Source organism: Procambarus clarkii, chromosome 6 (assembly GCF_040958095.1).
Source record: "Procambarus clarkii isolate CNS0578487 chromosome 6, FALCON_Pclarkii_2.0, whole genome shotgun sequence".
In the NCBI taxonomy this organism is placed as follows: domain Eukaryota; kingdom Metazoa; phylum Arthropoda; class Malacostraca; order Decapoda; family Cambaridae; genus Procambarus; species Procambarus clarkii.
Genome location: NC_091155.1, coordinates 16,945,592 through 16,962,207, shown reverse-complemented (window position 1 = coordinate 16,962,207; position 16,616 = coordinate 16,945,592). Strand labels below are relative to the sequence as shown.

Here is a 16,616-nt window from a genome sequence, read left to right as displayed (position 1 = left end):
CACATCTATATTGAGAAATTGAGGAAATGCTCTTTCTGTTTCCCAGCATATTTCGAATATAACCTGAACATTCCGAAAACATTTTGTACAGATCCAGTTCTTTTTAATGTGTTCACAAGTACATGAATCGCTTTATATATACGACCGATTCTATGAGATTTCCTTGTAAACCTTTCATTTCATTACATCGAAACCCTTTGATAGGGGAAGTCACAACAAAGGTGCATTTTTTAGATGTCATTATTTGGATTAGTGAACTGAAAAACAGATGAAATAATTTATAATTTTTCATATATATATATAACACGCAATAAACAAGATAACCGTCAAGAAACAAGAGTTTTTTTTTTTCGTCCAGTTTCATAGAAATAGATAATTCTGGAACACTCTTTATTTCTCGGGAAAATTATTATATTAATAACAACGAATTAAAGAAAATTACCGTTTTGTGTTTGGTATGTTAATTTGTGTTTCTTTAAGTGAATAAACAACTACATAAATAAAACTAAACGCCCAGAAAAAATCTGCACATATGCAATTCAGTTCTTACTAAGATGTTACATCAAATAACTAAACTTAGATAAATGAAAATTATCCGGAACAACTATTTTACCTCTTAAATTCTTATGCAATGTTATCAGTAGTCTTGAGTTAATATATGTTAATAAATAAACAGATCTTAAATACACTTCAAATTTAAATTGACGAATTCTTCTTTCGTTCTCCTGCCGCTTGGACAAACACAGCCTTAATATAGGTTGCTACAAGCATTACCCTCATACTGTTAACACGAATAATTCTTAATAGAACCAATTATCTAACCTAACTTATGCTTAGCAATACTCGAAAATATTGAATATATAATTTTGTATTTGAGAAAATATAAAGGTTTAAAAAATCTTTGATATATTAATATAAATATAAATAATATAAATTTCATATTATATAAATTATAAAAATGGTTTATGAATATATGTTTGAGAACGGCTGTTGCGTGACTACCAATGTCATAGGATTTGTTAAAATACCCATTATTGCCATGAGGTCCAAGCACCTAATCTTGACCAAACTATGCAAATCATTCTATACAACAATAATTATTATTCGTTTTTTTTCCAAACAGAAAAAAATAGCGGCATCCCACGTTTGTGTCTGTTAGTGAGGACATTGAGTTTGGGTAATTATCAAAATATCATGACAACCCATCCTCGACATTGGCCTTTCAATCCACCAGATTTTATAATGCGTATTTGTTAAAATTTCTTTCAAGACTTTATTTAAAAACCGAAATTAGTTCAGGAATTTAATATTATTATGTGTGAATGTTATACACATAGGCCAAAGTTGAGTTAGGTAAGATTCTTCTGTTTTGTTCACAGACTTTTGCATCGAGAAAATCTACAATCAATCCTTAAGCGACTCTAGCCCAGCCTGCTGTTATCACCGAAACTGCTGAGTGTAAGACAAATTGTAACTTAGAAAACATAAATTACTAATTATATATTCAAAGTTCGGATTCGGTTAAGCCAAGATCATGTGTATTATATATAGTCACAGGACAATTTTGATTTTATTTTGAATTAAGAATATGTAAGTGAAACATTTCAATCCGTCATCAGACTAAGTCCATTCCACATATCGGTTGACCCCAAAGACGCATTCATAAATTTTAACATTCTGGTCATTCAAAATAAGAATTTTCTTAAATATAAATAAATATTACTGAGAAATGACATTAACGCGATATATCAAAGAACAAATCCACAGGAGCAGCCTTGAAGAGGGTTCGAACATATGCGCTCAATTTTTTTCGAGTGAGGCTAAGCCTAAGTTAAGCTAGATGATTTGGTTATATTAAAAATTTGTTGCGTTAACAGTACGGAGGTAATATATGTAACAACCCCATCTTCAGGCAGTGTTTGTCCAAGCCGCAGCTGAACCAAAGAAGAATTCGTCAGTTTAAATATGACGTGTATTCAAAATCTGTTTCTTTTTAAAATATATTAGAATTTTTGTATAGTTGGGTTTAGATTATGCAAGGTTAGGTGTTTAGGTTCTGCTAAGAAGGAAATATGTGTATTCATGGGTGAAGCATTTATAGTGTTGTGATTCGAACAGAAAAAGTGAGTGAATCATTGCTGGAATAAACTTGAAACGGAATCAGTTGTAGTTTTTGTGGTAACTGGATTATATTGACAAAAATCCGTTTTATTGGCATAATTAATGAATTTTCAAATATTGTAAATAAAATGTTACGAAATATACTTTTAATATCATCAAGACATTACAGTCAAAAGTGAATTGAAATCTATAACTTCAAATTGACGTTGTTAGGTACTTCTTATACTTGAAACATTACTCAATGGAGTTAAAATTAGCAAAAATTTATTTAAAATTGATTTGTGGAAAATTAACCTAATACAACGTAGATAATTGCTTAATAATCTCATTATGTAAATATTGTAAGATGGAAGGCCGATGTACTTTATATCATAAGGGACAGTAATTAACGAGTTGGAGAAAAAGATTTTTCGATTGTCAAAGGATGTGATAAGAAATAGAAATAGAAAAACAGAAAGTGTGATAAGAAAAGAAATAACAATTATTTAAAAAAAAAGACTTAAAAAACGATATCTGAAAAAAGAACAAGTCCGACCCAAACAAAATATATTAAAGTCCCAATTGTATTCTCCTTATTTAAACAAAGATTGTACAAAAGTAAGAAAGTAAAACCAGAGTCAGTAAACATGTTTTCTTATCATAGCAGAAAAGCCAGTATTTTCATTATATACATATACGACAGAAGAAAGACGTTTCTATTAACTTCATTCTCAATAATAAGTTGTTTGCTGAATGTTAACATTTGAGAAAATATGCAATGGTTTAATATTATTTTCATGATGCTTAAGTAGGAGCCCAAAAGATCATCCATCTTGCCTCTCAAAATCTAATGTAAGGCCAAGAGGCCCACTAGCATTCATTTCTTCAGGACTCTCTCATTAAATATACACAACTCTTATGAAGTGTACACAATACTAACCTTCATGAAGTGTGCACAATACTAACCCTCATGAAGTGTTCACAAGACTATTCCACACGAAGTGTATACAAAACTATCCCTCAGGAAGTGTACACAAAACTATCCCTCAGGAAGTGTACATAAAACTATCCCTCATGAAGTGTACACAAAACTATCCCTCAGGAAGTGTACACAAAACTATCCCTCAGGAAGTGTACACAAAACTATCCCTCAGGAAGTGTACACAAAACTATCCCTCATGAAGTGTACACAAAACTATCCCTCATGAAGTGTACACAAAACTATCCCTCATGAAACGGACACAAAACCATCCCTCATGAAGTGTAATTTATACTATCCCTCGTGAAGTGTACACACAACTATCCCTCATGAAGTGTACACAAAACAATACCTCTTGAAGCGGACACAAAAATATCACTAATGAAGTGTACACAAGACTAACAGTTATCCCTAAACATCAAAGCATAATCACTACCTGTGAAGAAATTGAAAAAGCTTATTGACCTTAAATATATTTCATCAGAAACAAAATAACAACAGTTGGTTTCACATTAAGAAGTGTCATAATTTTCTTCCAAAGTCTACATCATAAGAAATATATGTTTTCGTAATTTTGACAGAGGGATTGAATTATAGACTTCCGTGAACAGCATATATATATTTAAAAATATGCAAATTTAAAAATATTGTTTACAAATATATAATATATTTTAATATTATGGCTTTGCTTTTCTTAAGTGGTTGGGGAAATAGGATATTTATTTTCCATAACCACCGTAGCCACCGCCGTATCCTACACCACGTCCAAAGCCGAGACCTAGGCCATGTCCTCCGTAGCCACCACCATATCCGCCACCATGTCCCAGATTGAAGTTGATATTAGCTCTTCCACCAGCGTAGCCTCCATGACCAGCGCCGTAGCCTCCGTATCCACCACCAAATCCTCCTCCATATCCACCGCCGAATCCTCCCAATCCGCCTCTATATCCACCGCTGAATCCTCCCAATCCGCCTCTATATCCACCGCCATAACCAATGCCTCCAGGGGCAGCCATTGCAGAGGCAACCAGGGCTGCCAACCCCATGAAGACATATACGAAATTCTGAAAGAACATAACAATGAATAATTAATGACTATATCAATTATATTGATAAGAATCATAATTCTAGTACAAATATTATTGCTAATGATAAAAATAATGACATATATAAAAATTCCAACATAAGTACAAGTATGAAGAGCTTCGTCATTTAGTCAATATGGAACTAATCTGATATCGTAACTCCGCCATTATAACTACAAATTTGACAGTCTTCTCCAAATTTTTGTGACTCATTTTTACATAGATTCAGCGCTTCCTAGCTTAACCCAGAGCATCTTTTTACAGCTTAACTGTAGAAGTTATTCTCGGCACTTTTATATCTCCATCTATGGCCCTCATTCTGTTGTTTCTAGCTTTGAACATGGCATCTTTCTGTACTAGTACCAGACGTGTGCAACTGACCATTGTGGGGAACGAGAGCAACACAGCGGCTGGTGTCAGGGAGGTGACTGATCTCTGCTACACAGTTCCTCCCTTATATACGTTCACACCCGCCGGGTAACCTTGGTACTCCGCCTTTGTCTACTTAGTCGATTATAAAAATTTAGTTTTAGAGTTCAATATTATACAACATTTATTAATTTGTTTCAGTAGAATGTTTAATTGATGTGTGGGATAACATATAGTTTAAAGCTTATATTTGTGGCAAGAAGTTAGCTTCCTTTGATTATATTCATGAAAATTTGATACAATTACTGTATATATTTATTATTAAAAACTTATTTTAAATATCTACTTTTCAGTCAATTATTCATAATATTTGAAATACCTTTTGTAATGTTATACATACACTTTCAAGGTGTCCCAGTATTAATTATAAATTTAAATGGAATCACTCTAACCTATTAAAAGCCTACATAATTCCATTATATTATCTAATCTCGATCCAAAAACAGATAAATTTATAGATCTTAAGCCAAATCTTTATTGACAACTTTTAACATGTGTTCCGTCTGTATTCCCGCATATTTCGAATATAACCTTAACATTCTGCAACGCATGTACGGATCCAGTTCTTTTAAAGGAGTTCACAAGTTCACGAATCGCTTTGTCTATTAGACCGATTATCTAAGATCATGTAAATCTTTTATTTCATGAAATCGCAATCTTTTGATGCGGGAAGTTACATAAGAGGTGCGTTTTTGTGAAGTTATTATTTAGATTAGGGAACTGAAAAAGAAATGAAATAATTTATAATTTTTCATATTTATAAAAAATATTAAACAAGATAATCATCAATAAACAAGAGTTTTTAAATCTTTCGGTTTCATAGAAATTAGCTAATTCTGGGGCATTCTTTATTTCTAGAGAAAATTATTATATTAATAACAACGAATTAAAGAAAATTACTGTTTTGTTTTTCGTTTTTATGTTAATTTGTGTTTCTTTAATTGATTAAACAACTACATAAATAAACCAAAAAGTTCAGAACAAATCTGCACATATGTAATTCAGTTCTTACTAAGAGGTTACATCAAATAACTAAACTTAGATAAATAAAAATAATCCTGAACAACTATTTTTCTTGTTAAATTCTTATGCAATATTAGCAGTAGTTTTGAGCCATGGACGGCTTGGTACGTCTCAGTTATACAGGAGTATTAACACGAGAAGAATACTAGTCTATCAACACCAAACACCAACTGAAAATTGCCAGCATTACTCAGTTCGTGCCCTTAGAATACCTCAAGGAAATTTTTTTGATTCTATCTGTGTCTGCCAAATTTATTTAATTAAAATATTAAAACCATCTATCTTACTCCTCATACGTCATGATTTGTCATTTGTTGGAACATTCCTTCAGTATGTCAAGGTCATCCTGTAGCACCTTGCTGCCCTCATCTATCGAAATCCTTTTCATAATTTTAGCATCATCAGCAAACATTGAATGAGTCTATACCCTCTGAAAGATCATTCATGTAAATCAGAAACAGGATAGGTCCGAGTACAGAGCCCTGCGGGACTCCGCTGGTGACATCACGCCAGTCTGAGGCCTCATCACTCACTGTAACTCTGCTTTCTATTGTTTAGGTTCTCAATTATCCACTGGAACACCCTGCTACTTACTCCAGCTTGTTTCGCCATGCAACAGTCTCTTATGGGGTACTGTGTCAAAAGCTTTCTAACAGTCTAAGAAAATGCAGCCTGCCCATCCTTCTCATTCTTGCTTAATGCTTGTTGCTTGGTCATAGAATTCTATTAAACCTTGGAGACACGAATTGCCTTCCCTGAACCCATGCTGGTGACATGTTACAAAGTCTTTTCTCTCATGATCTTCTCCATCACCTTGCATGGTATACAAGTTAAGGACACCAGCCTGTAGTTTAGGGCCTCCTGCCTATCCTTCTTTTTATAGATTGGGATTATGATAGCTGTCTTCTAACTCTCTAGGTTTCCAGTGACTTGTTATTGACCATAGATAGGGGGCATGCAAAGTGCTTCTGCCCACTCTTTTAACATCAAAGGTGAGATTCCATAAGGTCCAACAGCCTTAGTCACGTCTAGATCAAACAGATACCTCCTAACCTCATCTCTAGTAATTTCAATATGTTCCAAAGCTGCTTAGTTTATCGCCATCACTCTTAGTTCAGGGACTTTCTCCTGCTCTGTTGTGAAGACCTCCTGAAATATCTTGTTGAGTTCATCACACACCTCTTTGTCATTCTCTGTGTACCCATCCTCTCCCTTTTTCATTTTCATCACCTGTTCTTTCACTGATGTTTTCCTCCTGATGTGGCTGTATAGCAGTTTTGGTTGGGTCTTGGCTTTATTTGCAGTCATTTTCAAACTGCCTATCTGCTTTTCTCTTCATTTTGATGTACCCATTTCTGGTACTCTAGTATCTCTGTTCTCTTGTGTACGGTTAGTTTTTTTTTAGTTTCTCCATGCCCTTGTGCTTAGCTGCCTTGCTTCCTTACATGCCCGATTGAACCACGGATTTCCCTTTTGGTTTTCTGTGTTTTTTTCTCTGCCAGGATGAACCGGTTTTCTGCCTCCTAACACTTCTGGGTGATGTAGTCCATCATGCCTTGTACAGACTTTCCATTGAGTTCTGTGTCCCATTGTATTCCTGTTATGAATTTTCTAATCTCATCACAGTTCCCCTTCGGTATTTCAGCCTTTTACATTTCGGTCCTTTCCTTGGATGGGTTAATCCTACTTCCACCAGATACTCAAAAGTTAGGACATTGTGGTCACTCATGCCTATGGGAGATTCCTGAAGGCTGTTCTGATGTTAGCCAGCCTCGCGTATGCCGCAGATGTAATTCTTTTTATGTGGGCTTCAGAAGACAGGTTTGGTGTGATATCAACTCCTAGATCTTTCTCTCTGTCCGTTTCATGAAATTCTTCATCTTCCATTCGGTATCCTGTGTTTGACCTCCTGTGGCCACCACCTAGTTTCATTACCTTGCATTTACTCGGGTTGAACTTTAGTAGCCATTTGTTGGACCATATATTCAGTCAGTCTAGGTCATCTTGTAACCTTCTGCTATCATCCTCTGTTTTAATCCTCCTCATAATTTTTGCATCATCAGCAAACAATAAGAGGAACGATTCTTTACCCTCTGGGAGATCATTTACATATATCAGAAACAGTATAGGTCCAAGGACTGAACCCTGTGGGACTCCAATGGGGACGTCTCGCCAGTTTGTGACCTCACCCCTCACAGTGACTCGCTGTCTTCTGTTACTAAGGTTCTCCCTCATCCAATGGAGTACCTTACCTTTCACTCCTGCCTGCATCTCCAGCTTCTGCACTAGTCTCTTGTGTGGTACTGTGTCAAAATGTGTACTGTGTGTGTGTGTGTGTGTGTGTGTGTACTCACCTAATTGTACTCACCTAATTGTGCTTGCGGGGGTTGAGCTCTGGCTCTTTGGTCCCGCCTCTCATCTGTCAATCAACTGGTGTACAGATTCCTGTGTGTGTGTGTGTGTGTGTGTGTGTGTGTGTGTGTGTGTGTGTGTGTGTGTGTGTGTGTGTGTGTGTGTGTGTGTGTGTGTGTGTGTGTGTGTGTGTGTGTGTGTGTGTGTGTTTACTAGTTGTGTTTACTAGTTGTGTTTTGCGGGGGTTGAGCTTTGCTCTTTCGGCCCGCCTCTCAACTGTCAATCAACTGTTTACTAACTACTTTTTTTTTTTCCACACCACACACACACACACACACACCAGGAAGCAGCCCGTGACAGCTGACTAACTCCCAGGTACCTATTTACTGCTAGGTAACAGGGGCACTTAGGGTGAAAGAAACTTTGCCCATTTGTTTCTGCCTCGTGCGGGAATCGAACCCGCGCCACAGAATTACGAGTCCTGCGCGCTATCCACCAGGCTACGAGGCCCCTCCTGTGTGTTTACTAGTTGTGTTTACTAGTTGTGTTTTTACGGGGGTTGAGCTTTGCTCTTTCGGCCCGCCTCTCAACTGTCAATCAACTGTTTACTAACTACTATTTTTTTTTTCTCCACACCACACACACACACCCCAGGAAGCAGCCCGTGACAGCTGACTAACTCCCAGGTACCTATTTACTGCTAGGTAACAGGGGCATTCAGGGTGAAAGAAACTTTGCCCAAAAGTGAAAGAAACTTTGCCCATTTGTTTCTGCCTCGTGCGGGAATCGAACCCGCGCCACAGAATTACTAATCCTGTGCGCTATCCACCAGGCTACGAGGCCCCGTAGTGTGTGTGTGTGTGTGTGTGTGTGTTCACCTTGTTATGCTTGCGGGGGTTGAGCTCTGCTCTTTCGGCCCGCCTCTCAACTGTCAATCAACTAATGTACAGGTTCCTGAGCAAACTGGGCTCTCTCATATCTACATTTGAAGCTGTGTATGGAGTCAGCCTCCACCACATCACTTTCTAGTGCATTCCATTTGTCTGCTACTCTGACACTGAAAAAATCTTTTTAACGTCTTTATGGCTCATTTGGGCACTCAATTTCTACCTGTCCCTTAATGCGTGTGCCCCTTGTGTTAAATAGTCTGTCTTTATCTACCCTATCAATTCCTCTGAGAATCTTGTATGTGGTGATGATGTCCCCTCTAACTCTTCGGTCTCCCAATGACGTGAGGTTTAATTCCCGTAGTCTCTCCTCGTAGCTCATACTATGTGTGTGTGTGTGTACTCACCTAGTTGTACTCGCCTAATTGTGCTTGCGGGGGTTGAGCTTTGGCTCTTTGGTCCCGCCTCTCAACTGTCAATCAACTGGTGTACAGATTCCTGAGCCTATTGGGCTCTATCATATCTACATTTAAAACTGTGTATGGAGTCAGCCTCCACCACATCACTGCCTAGTGCATTCCATCCGTTAACTACTCTGACACTGAAAAAGTTCCTTCTAACGGCTCTGTGGCTCATGTGGGTACTCAGTTTCCACCTGTGTCCCCATGTTCGCGTCCCACCAGTGTTGAATAGTTCATCCTTGTTTACCCGGTCGATTCCTCTGAGGATTGTGTAGGTTGTGATCATGTCTCCCCTTACTCTTCTGTCGTCCAGTGTCGTAAGGTGCATTTCCCGCAGCCTTTCCTCGTAACTCATGCCTCTTATTTCTGGGACTAGTCTAGTGGCATACCTTTGGACTTTTTCCAGCTTCGTCTTGTGCTTGACAAGGTACAGGCTCCATGCTGGGGCCGCATACTCCAGGATTGGTCTTACATATGTGGTGTACAAGATTCTGAATGATTCCTTACACAGGTTCCTGAACGCTGTTCTGATGTTAGCCAGCCTCGCATATGCCGCAGACGTTATTCTTTTTATGTGGGCTTCAGGAGACAGGTTTGGTGTGATATCAACTCCTAGATCTTTCTCTCTGTTCGTTTCATTAAGTACTTCATCTCCTATTCTGTATCCTGTGTTTGGCCTCCTATTTCCACCACCTAGTTTCATTACTTTGCATTTACTCGGGTTGAACTTCAACAGCCATTTGTTGGACCATTCACTCAGTCTGTCTAGGTCATCTTGTAGCCTCCTACTATAGTTCTCAGTTTCAATCCTCCTCATAATTTTTGCATCATCGGCAAACATTGAGAGAGACGATTCTATACCCTCTGGAAGATCATTTACATATATCAGAAACAGTATAGGTCCAAGGACTGACCCCTGCGGTACTCCACTCGTAACGTCTCGCCAATCTGAGACCTCACCCCTCACACTGACTCGTTGTCTCCTGTTACTTAGGTACTCCTGTATCCAACGGAGTACCTTCCCTTTCACTCCAGCCTGCATCTCCAGTTTTTTCACTAGCCTCTTGTGTGGCACTGTGTCAAAGGCTTTCTGACAATCCAAAAATATGCAGTCTGCCCACCCTTCTCTTTCTTGCCTTATTTTTGTTGCCTGGTCGTAGAATTCAAGTAACCCTGTGAGGCAGGACCTGCCATCCCTGAATCCATGTTGATGCTGTGTTACAAAGTTCTTTCGCTCCAGGTGCTCCACTAGCTTTCTTCGCACAATCTTCTCCATCATCTTGCATGGTATGCAGGTTAGGGACACTGGTCTGTAATTCAGTGCCTCCTGTCTATCCCCTTTCTTGTATATCGGGACTACGTTAGCTGCTTTCCAAATTTCTGGCAGTTCCCCTGTTGCCAGTGATTTGTTATACACCATGGAGAGCGGGAGGCACAGTTCTTCTGCTCCTTCCTTTAGTATCCAAGGGGAGATTCCATCTGGGCCTATAGCCTTTGTCACATCCAATTCTAGTAAACACTTCCTTACTTCCCCGCTGGTAATCTCAAACTCTTCCAGTGGTTCCTGGTTAGCTATTCCCTCTCTTGTCTCTGGGATTTCTCCTTGCTCTAAGGTGAAGACCTCTTGGAATTTCTTATTCAGTTCCTCACACACTTCCTTGTCGTTTGTAGTGAATCCTTCTGCCCCTATCCTTAATTTCATAACCTGTTCCTTTACTGTTTTTTTCTCCTGATGTGGCTATGCAGCTATGCTATGTGTGTGTGTGTGTGTGTGTGTGTGTGTGTGTGTGTGTGTGTGTGTGTGTGTGTGTGTGTGTGTGTGTGTGTGTGTGTGTGTGTGTGTGTGTGTGTGTGTGTGTGTGTGTGTGTGTGTGTGTGTGTGTGTTTGTGTGTGTGTGTGTGTGTGTACTCACCTACTTGTGTGAGTACACACAACTAGGTAAATGCAAATGCAACAGGCAAATGCTCACCGAGCATTTGCCTGGCGCCAACATGTATAGCCGAGCATTTGTCTGGCGCTAATATGTATAGCCGAGTATTTGCCTGGCGCCAACATGTATAGCCGAGCATTTGTCTGGCGCTAATATGTATAGCCGAGTATTTGCCTGGCGCCAACATGTATAGCCGAGCATTTGTCTGGTGCTAATATGTATAGTCGAGTATTTGCCTGGCGCCAACATGTATAGTCGAGCATTTTCCTGGCGTCAACGTGTACAGCCGAGCACTTGCCTGGCGCCAACATGTATAGCCGAGCACTTGCCTGGCGCCAACGTGTATAGCCGAACATTTGCCTGGCGCCAACATGTATAGCCGAGCACTCTCCTGGCGCCATTATGTATAACCGAGCATTTGCCTGGCGCCAATATGTAAAGCCGAGCATTTTCCTGACGCCAACATGTATAACCGAGCATTTGCCTGGCGCCATTATGAATAGCCGAGCATTTGCCTAGCGCCAATATTTATATATCCGAGCATTTGCCTAGCGCCAATATTTATATATCCGAGCATTTGCCTAGCGCCAATATTTATATATCCGAGCATTTGCCTAGCGCCAATATTTATATATCCGAGCATTTGCCTAGCGCCAATATTTATATATCCGAGCATTTGCCTAGCGCCAATATTTATATATCCGAGCATTTGCCTAGCGCCAATATTTATATATCCGAGCATTTGCCTAGCGCCAATATTTATATATCCGAGCATTTGCCTAGCGCCAATATTTATATATCCGAGCATTTGCCTAGCGCCAATATTTATATATCCGAGCATTTGCCTAGCGCCAATATTTATATATCCGAGCATTTGCTCGGATATATACATAATCGAATATATATCCGGCGCCAACTTAAGCGTATATATACGTGAAGCTAAGATAAGTAAATGTATATTTACGACAAACCTTACATGAGTAAGTCTAAAATATACGCTTACATGAGTAAGCAGCGTATATATATATATATATATATATATATATATATATATATATATATATATATATATATATATATACATATATATATATATATATATATATATATATATATATATATATATATATATATATATATATATATATATATATATATATATATATATATATATATATGTCGTACCTAGTAGCCAGAACGCACTTCTCAGCCTACTATGCAAGGCCCGATTTGCCTAATAAGCCAAGTTTTCATGAATTATTTGTTTTTCGACTACCTAACCTACCTAACCTAACCTAACCTAACTTTTTATGCTACCTAACCAAACCTAACCTATGAAGATAGGTTAGGTTAGGTTAGGTAGGGTTGGTTAGGTTCGGTCATATATCTACGTTAATTTTAACTCCAATAAAAAAAATTTGACCTCATACATAATGAAATGGGTAGCTTTATCATTTCAAAAGAAAAAAATTAGAAAAAATATATTAATTCAGGAAAACTTGGCTTATTAGGCAAATTGGGCCTTGAATAGTAGGCCAAAAAGTGAGTTCTGGCTACTAGGTACGACATATATATATATATATATATATATATGTCGTACCTAATAGCCAGAACGCACTTCTCAGCCTACTATGCAAGGCCCGATTTGCCTAATAAGCCAAGTTTTCATGAATTAATTGTTTTTCGACTACCTAACCTACCTAACCTAACCTAACCTAACTTTTTCGGCTACCTAACCAAACCTAACCTATAAAGATAGGTTAGGTTAGGTTAGGTAGGGTTGGTTAGGTTCGGTCATATATCTACGTTAATTTTAACTCCAATAAAAAAAAAATGACCTCATACATAATGAAATGGGTAGCTTTATCATTTCATAAGAAAAAAATTAGAAAAAATATATTAATTCAGGAAAACTTGGCTTATTAGGCAAAACGGGCCTTGAATAGTAGGCCAAAAAGTGAGTTCTGGCTACTAGGTACGACATATATATATATATATATATATATATATATATATATATATATATATATATATATATATATGTATATATATATATATATATATATATATATATATATATATATATATATATATATATATACCTCCAAACTACCATGACTCAGCGTACAATCGTAACCATTAACCGACCACTCGAGCCAGAGACACTCCTTAGCCCTCACAACAATAAAAGTCCATCAGCCTCCGCTCGAGTCTAATTCGGCACAAAATCAGAGCTTATGGCCTTCATGCCTCAGCGTATGTGTTTGTAGGTGTTTGAGCGTGTGTTTGTGTGTGTTTGTGAGTGTTTGTTATCTGTCATTGTGGCGCCGACACACCTGGACTCCCAGACTAGCGTCAGGGCGTGGCCCGGCGGCTGGTGGTAACACTGAGACAATGTTTGGACAGGCGTTCGTGACCTTTCAAAGGAGGCGTGACGCGTCTCTGTTGCTGAGAATAACAGAAAATGCTCTCATACGTACACGCTAAGAGAATACGGTGAGAAAAGTATAATTGCGTTATAACCTAATTATAGGATTGGACACACTAATTATAGCAGCCACGTGGCGTTCATATAAGGCATGAACGAACATGTAAGACAGTTATAAGAAACTGCAAAGTTATTGATGTTATTCGGTCAGTCGGGTTAAGCACTGTAGGTTCTGGTCAATCACCGGATTAATGACAGCGGGGTTTTTATCAGCGTTAGGTAACGCGCCTCGATAGGTTTATCTTGAGATAGTTTCCGGGCTTAGTGTCCCCGCGGCCCGGTCTTCGACCAGGCCGCCGTTTTGTTACACATTTCCCGGGAACTGCCAGTAGCTGCTGTCTAACTCCCAGGTACCTATTTACTGCAAGGTTAACAGGGGAATTAGGGTGAAAGAAACTCACACCAAGTCTCACAAGTGAAACCCGAAATTCACACCAACAGAAATTCTGTTGGTGCGAATTTCTGTTGGAAATCTGTTGGAAATTCTGCTCCAATAGATTCACACACACACACACACACACACACAGTGTGGGTGTGTGTGTGTGTGTTTACTAGTTGTGTTTTTGCGGGGGTTGAGCTTTGCTCTTTCGGCCCGCCTCTCAACTGTCAATCAACTGTTTACTAACTACTTTTTTTTTTCCCCACACCACACACACACACACACCAGGAAGCAGCCCGTGACAGCTGACTAACTCCCAGGTACCTATTTACTGCTAGGTAACAGGGGCACTTAGGGTGAAAGAAACTTTGCCCATTTGTTTCTGCCTCGTGCGGGAATCGAACCCGCGCCACAGAATTACGAGTCCTGCGCGCTATCCACCAGGCTACGAGGCCCCCATCCACCAGGCTACGAGGCCCCCTCGTAGTGCCCCCTACGAGTGTGTGTGTGTGTGTGTGTGTGTGTGTGTGTGTGTGTGTGTGTGTGTGTGTGTGTGTGTGTGTGTGTGTGTGTGTGTGTGTGTGTGTGTGTGTGTGTGTGTGTGTGTGTGAATCTGTTGGAGTTAAATTTGACAAAGGCTGTTGCGCCTGACGGAAACTCACCGTGGATAATAAAGAAGGGTGCAGAGGCACTAAGTGTGCCACTCTCTATGTTGTATAACAGGTCACTTGAAACAGGAGACCTACCGGAAAGCTGAAAGACAGCTAATGTAGTCCCAATATACGGAAAGGGTGACAGGCAAGAGGCGCTGAACTACAAGCCAGTTTCCCTAACTTGTATACCATGCAAGGTGATGGAGAAGATCATGAGGAAAAGGCTCGTAGAGCATCTGGAGGGAAACAGCTTTGTAACACATCAAAAGCATGGGTTCAGAGATGGTAAATCGTGCCTCGCAGGTTTAATAGAATTCTGACCAAGCAACACAAATTAGGCAAGAAAGTAAAAAGTAGGCAGACTGCATTTTCTTGGACTGTCGGAAAGCCTTTAACACAGTACCACACAAAAGGTTGTTACAAACGTTGGAGCAACAAGCAGGGGTAAAAGGTAAGTAGCTCCAGTGGATAATGGAGTGTCTAAGCAACAGGAAACAGCGAGTAACTGTGAGGGGGAGACATCAGAGTGGCGAGATGTCACCAGCGGAGGTCCATAAGGCTCTGTACTTGGACCAATCCTGTCTTTAATATATGTAAACGACCTTCCAGTGGGTATAGACTCATTCCTCTCAATGTTTGCTGATGATGCAAAAATTATGAGAAGAATCAAGACAGATGAAGATAGACAGAGATTACAGGACGAGGCTCAGGAACCTGTACACCAGTTGATTGACAGTTAAGAGGCGGGACCAAAGAGCCAGAGCTAAACCCCCCGCAACTACAAATAGGTGAATACAAATCGGTGAGTACACACACACACGGCTCCCCCACCGAGAGGAGCCGGTGGCCGAGCGGACAGCACGCTGGACATGTGATCCTGTGGTCCCTGGTTCGATCCCGTGCGCCGGCGAGAAACGATAGGAAGATTTTTTTTTCACCCTATGCCCCTGTTACCTAGCAGTAATGTCGACAGCGGAGTCCCGCAGGGTTCTCGGACCTTTTCTGTTTCTGATATACGTGAATGATCTTCCAGAAGGTATAGAGTCATTCCTCTCAAGGTTTTCCGAAGATGCTAAAATTATGTTTAAAACAGATGAGGACAGCAAGAGTTTACAGGATGACCTGGGCATACAGAAGGAATGGTGCAACAAATGGCTACTAGAGTTTCACTTGAGCAAGTGCAAAGTGATTAAGATAAACGTAGGGAGCAGGAGGCCAAACACAAGGTACCAGGTGCGAGAGAAAATCCTTCTAGAATCAGGACGAGAGAAAGATCTGGGGGTTGATATCACGCCAGACCTGTCTCCTGCAGCACATATCAAGAGGATAACATCAGCGGCATATGCCAGGCTGGCCAACATACGAACGGCATTCAGAAATTTGTGTAAAGAATCATTCAGAACTTTGTATACCACATATGTCAGGCCAATCCTGGAGTATGCAGCCCCAGCATGGTGTCCATATCTAGTCAAGGATAAGACTAAACTGGAAATGGTTCAAAGATTTGCCACCAGACTAGTACCCGAACTGAGAGGTATGAGCTACGAGGAGAGACTGCGGGAATTGAACCTCACTTCGCTGGAAGACAGAAGAGTTAGGGGGGACATGATCACTACATTCAAGATTCTCAAGGGAATTGATAGGGTAGATAAAGACAGGCTATTTAACACAAGGGGCACACGCACAAGGGGACACAGGTGGAAACTGAGCGCCCAAATGAGCCACAGAGATATTAGAAAGAACGTTTTTAGTGTCAGAGTGGTTGACAAATGGAATGCATTAGGAAGTGATGTGGTGGAGGCTGACTCCATACTCAGTTTCAAGTGTAGATATGATAGAGCCCGATAGG

At 39.7% G+C, this 16,616-nt stretch overlaps 1 protein-coding gene across 1 annotated transcript; it reads right to left on the bottom strand.

Moving 5' to 3' along the window:
- Positions 1-3,798: 3,798 nt before the first annotated feature.
- LOC123753303 (acanthoscurrin-1-like) lies at positions 3,799-6,924 on the bottom strand. The gene is made up of 2 exons (XM_069310353.1): positions 6,724-6,924; positions 3,799-4,143 (listed from the first exon to the last, which is right to left on the bottom strand). The coding sequence occupies exons 1-2, from the start codon at positions 6,922-6,924 to the stop codon at positions 3,799-3,801; spliced, it is 546 nt and encodes a 181-aa protein (XP_069166454.1).
- Positions 6,925-16,616: the final 9,692 nt, after the last annotated feature.